Genomic DNA, 5,060 nt, shown 5'->3' on the forward strand with positions numbered 1-5,060 from the left:
GCCTCTCATGCTTGTCAGGGTTGAATGTAGAGACACTTCAGGAGAGCATGCGGGACACGAGCGTTGTACTCAATTCTGAAAAATCACCTGTCCCCGTGTTGAAGGGATGGTCCAAGACGGTCGCCTCAGCGGCACTGCTGAGTGACTACGCCATGCCATCTGTGCACGCATCGTCCTCTCGCGCACCTCACTCAACTGCTGCAGCGAGTGCGCGGCCTACCACCAGCCAATTTCACGCTCATGCGCCGCGACGTCCCATCAGCAGCGACGACGGCAGCAGCAACCCCACTTCCACCTCGGATTTCAGAACGGTCGATGCGATCCCTGGTGCGCTAAAGGTGATTGGCTACAACATCCTGGCGAGCCGACTAGCGTCCACCGACTTGTATCCCACCTGTCCGCCCTCGGTACTGAGCGAAGAGTACCGACTAGGCTTAATCAAGGAGGAGCTCCGCCGCGTTGACCCGGACATCCTGCTCTTGGAGGAGATTAGCGTGGCGGTGCACGAGCGCACCCTCGGGCCTTACTTGAGGTCGGCGCTCGGGATGGAAGGGCATCACGTTGTCATCACTGACCCCGACGGCACTCCTCGCTGCACTCCGCTGACGCGGCCCTCCAAGGCAGCAGCTGTGTTGTCGCCTGGCCCTCCGACCCTTTTTGGTATTCCCTGCAGCAGCGAGAGGAAGTCAAGCTCAGCGAGCATCACGGCCACACTAACCGGAGCGACCACGTGCAGCGGAGACGCTTCCGCACGGCGTGGCATGGCAAGCGGTGCCACGAGCAGTTCCACAGATGTAGACAGAGGCAACGGACCGCACCATCTGCCACCGCTCACCGAGCCGTGCTCGAGCCGCCGCTCCAGTAGGTGTGACAGCAGCGTTGGGGTGTCTCGGTTTTCCGCATCCTCGTGCGGCACTCCGGGCATTTGGCCGAAGCGTGGAGAGGCGGCGCAGCTTCAGCACTTGGAGCAGGTCAGCCTGCCGCCACAGGAGATGTCGCGCCCCTCCCTCGAGGAAAGGCAAGCCAATTCCAAAGTAATGTCGAACGAGGACTCGATGCAGCACAGCTACGGCTCAATAGGATTCACCCAAGGCACTGCAGAGCGGGCGAAGCGGCAGACAAGTTCGCAGCTGGTGGGGCCGACAGTACCGGTGCTGACGATGGGGTCTGGAGCGCCGCCAGCCACACTTTGCGCGGAGAAGGCAGCTGAGGGGGCCCTTGAACACCGCCGAGTAGAGATGGACGGAGTTAGCATTTTTTTCAAAGCAGCACGGTTCCGCGTGCTGGAGGTGATACCAGTGCTCTTCAACCGTCTCGCTGCGGCAGAGAAACGACTCACCCGCTACGAGCGCAACAAGCTTCAGGTGAACTCGCACAACGTAGCGCTGGTAGTGGTGCTGCAAGACATGCAGGTGATTGGAGTGTCTCGCGTATACGTGGTGGCTGCTGTGCATCTCATCTGGCAGCGGATCAACGCGCAGCTATGGCAGGCGCATCAACTTCTCCGCGTCGTGGAAGAGCTTAAGCACAAGTACTCCAAGGCCTACGTGGACCTCGTCTACCCAAGTGGCCGAGGCTCCATGGTGTACGACAGCGCGATCACCCAGCCGCCCAGCGTCATCGATACCCCGCTACTGCGAGAGGGAACGCGGCGCCACATGCAGGACGACGTCGTACCTCAGCCTCCGTTAGTAACGCCACTACCGCTGCAGCTGCCGCGCACGCCTCCTGCACGGCGTCAAAGCATGGTACCCAGCCGCACTACTACTGACGCCTCCGACCTGGCAGGAGACAGCGGCTGTAGCAGCTTCTTCAAAGCCATCGCGACCGATCGCATGCCCGGTCGGTACGCGAGTGTGTGCTCTGCCGCTACTTCATTCCCCGCAACGGCCGTCACATGCATTATCGGCGGCGACTTTAACTCGGAGCGCAGCGGACCGGTTATGGAGTACCTGCGCACCGGCAGAGTGCCGGGCGGGACGGAGGTGATGGAGTACTGGCGAGCGCCGCAGTTGGAGTCGCCGGTGCCGGTCGACCACACGGATAGGCGGGTCACTGGTGAGGCGACCGGCAGAGACGCGGTGAATGCGCCGCACCCCACCTCTCAACTCCCACCAAGGGTGCCTCCACCAACACTGTCTGGTGTGCTCAGCGCCGCGAGACAGGAGCTGATCAGCCCCTACCCACGCCACTCTAAGGACTCCCCCTTATCTTCAATGGGCTCGCCGCCCTCGATGCTGGTGCGCCGCGCGACCCAGTCTCCACCCCCCAGCGCCGAGGGCACCACTGTTAGTGGTGCAGCGACCGGCGGGAGGTCAGGGGAAGGCCTCTGCCGCCTTCAACCATGCACCCCGCTTAGCAAGCGGCCATCCAATCCTTACCCTATCCGCGTCTCGGACGGGGCACTATCCACGTTCAATGAAGCAGCCGATCCACTGCTCAGAAGGCAAGACAGTGCAACGGATTTAACCGCCGCCGCCTCGACATCCCTGCGAAAGTCTGGCGGCGCGCAGAGTCGACAGCCCGCCAAAGAGGCCCTCGACTTCAACCGTGGATGCCCCTCCCCTACTCCATCGTCGTTCACCAATGACTTTGTCAACACGCCGAGCTGCGATGATGGTGGTGACAGAAGCCCTCCAACGGTGGCCGCGACGCCACTGAAGTATATGCTGTGTTCCGTACCGCCGAGGGTTGCTCGTTGTGGCAGCTTGGACGCTCAGTCACCACTGCCGCGTCCCTCACGGTTGACGAAGACGAGTGCTACTGTAGGTACTGCCTCCCCAGCCTCCGCACTACAGACCTTGTCATCTGCGTTGCAGGAAGGAGACTGCGCTGTCTGTCCCGTAAACCACTGCTCCTGTGCACGGCGACGCATCTCACCGGACATCAACACCGAGAGTAGTACGCTGGACCACTCCGGTAGTCACAGTGTCAGCGAGAACGGGAGCGTGTTGAGCACTGCACTCGCAACGAGCTGCACGATGCGACTCGCCGAGCACACTCGCCACGACACGCTAAGTCTGGAGTTCGGCGAGCCTGACTGGGAGGACGAGGAGAGTCGCGGCCGGACCCCCATATCAGACCAGGCAACCGACGGTACATCCTCGGTGCAGCCAAGCCCCTCTCAAGGTCACATGGCAGGGTGGGGTGATGCGAGCGGGGTCGTAGAGAAGGCCGAGGGGAACGAAAAGCGGCGTTATCGCATCCATAAGATGGCAAGCCTCGCAGATGCGAACGGCATCAGCAGGGGTAGGGACTCTTCAATGGGCATGAACTTGGGACCGAGGTTGAATGAGCCCCCGTTCTCCTCCTACAGCGACATGACGACGCCGGCTTGCCCGCGATCACGCCCGAAGCGGCAGCCCGCTGGAGCCACCCCCGGTGCCAGGACACCACACCCTGTTTCGCCCCAAGTGGTGCGTCATTTTCCCTTGCAGGAGTCGCCGCAGCCGCTCTCAGAGACAGAGTACGATACCACGTTCTTCAACGTGTCTACCTCCTCACCGCCGACGTCCCTCATGTACCTGCCTTTCCTCATCTCCGACAGCGCCAACACCCCGACCAGCCTGCCAGTGTCTCTCATTGACGACGTGATGCATGCGATCCGCTTGAGTGACGCCTATGCCCCGTACTGCTACCGCCATCCCTCGAGTGTTTCAGCGGTGAACCCGTCCACGAATGGGGAGGGTAGGGTACTCGACCACATACTATACGAGGATGAGCACGTGGTGTGCGGCGGGGTGTTACGGCTGGGCGAGCTGCAGGAGATTCCAAACGCACGAGTGCCGAGCGACCACTACATGATCGGGAGTGTGCTGATCCCCACCCAGGAGTTGCACTGGGCTTGAGGCGCGGTTGGCAGTTTATGCGGGAGGATGACGGCAGAGTGCAGGAAAGGAGAAGCGCTACATATGGGTAGGTGCCTGTGTGTGTGTGTGTGTGTGGGCAACGCGGAGCAAAGCTTTTATTTTTATTTTTATTTGTACTCGCTCCCTATTCTCTGTTTCTCGCACATCCACCCCTCTCGTCAATTAGCTGGCTCCCTTTCACTTCTGCGAAGACGCTATACACACACCGAGAGAGAGAGAGACATTGCCGCAGACGAACCCATAGGCACGCCTATGCACCACAATGTACACAACCGACTCACTGCATGCACCGCCACCGACCCACGCACACGCTCCCATACAAGCTATAAACAATCCCCTCACCAGGGCTGACATACAGAAGAACAGAGGAAGCGATGATCATCTCGTTCTCCCTCTCCTTTTCTTTTCCTTCTTTGAGTGGGAATGGCGTGCTGATGGTGGGTACGGAGCAACGAGGAGGAGATGCGGAAGACCACGTTGAGGTGACAGGTGCGTGCGTGCGTGCGTGTGTGTGAGTATGTGTGTTCTTTGTCTTTCCTGTACTTCTTTCTGTGTCGTGCCTTCTGTTTTTGCTTACTTTGTTTCCCCATATATGTGCTGAGTGTCCTCTCTCGACTCCCCCCCGTTGGTGTCACACTATGTATGCATTTATATGTATGTATATGCGCCTATGTGTTCGACCAAGTCGACTTGGAATTCAACTTTGGTTTCGCTTCTTTCTCTGTCTCCCTCCTTTTTTATTCGCTTTCCTGTAGTTGCCCACTTTGCTGCTATGGAGGGATATGCGAATGATGGTGTTACTGTACTTGCTGTTGTGAGGCAATTGGTCACTCTGTAACATGTACTGCTATGATTTGCTCGCTTCGTTTACTGTTCTTGTTTGATCTGGTCTTCTTTGCACTTCCTTTGGCACCTCTTCTCTTCCACCTTGTCTTCCTCGTCGCTCTGTGCGTGAAGTCCGTACTTGCCTCTCTCTATGTTGTGTGTATGGACGAATGTGCTGCGAGGGAAAGTGAGGCATGTTGACAAGACATCATTTATGCCTGTTTTTTGCTGAGGGTGTGAAGGGAATGAGGAAGGCGGACAAGGCGCCCGGTGCTGAGAAGTGCGGCACTAAGCCTCACGTCTCATCTTCACCCTTTTCATCGCCATCATTATCTGACCCTCTTGAACCCCCTCCCCCCCTCCCCC

At 59.0% G+C, this 5,060-nt stretch overlaps 1 protein-coding gene across 1 annotated transcript; it reads left to right on the top strand.

Annotated features, from left to right (window-relative positions):
• Positions 1 to 545: 545 nt before the first annotated feature.
• On the top strand, positions 546 to 3,848 carry LbrM_28_3260 (endonuclease/exonuclease/phosphatase-like protein; the record flags this gene model as incomplete). Its single annotated transcript, XM_001566301.1, has 1 exon — positions 546 to 3,848. One exon carries the CDS (start codon positions 546 to 548, stop codon positions 3,846 to 3,848), a length of 3,303 nt encoding a protein of 1,100 aa, XP_001566351.1.
• Positions 3,849 to 5,060: the final 1,212 nt, after the last annotated feature.

Source organism: Leishmania braziliensis, contig 51 (assembly GCF_000002845.2).
Source record: "Leishmania braziliensis MHOM/BR/75/M2904 WGS CADA00000000 data, contig 51, whole genome shotgun sequence".
Lineage (NCBI taxonomy): Eukaryota > Euglenozoa > Kinetoplastea > Trypanosomatida > Trypanosomatidae > Leishmania > Leishmania braziliensis.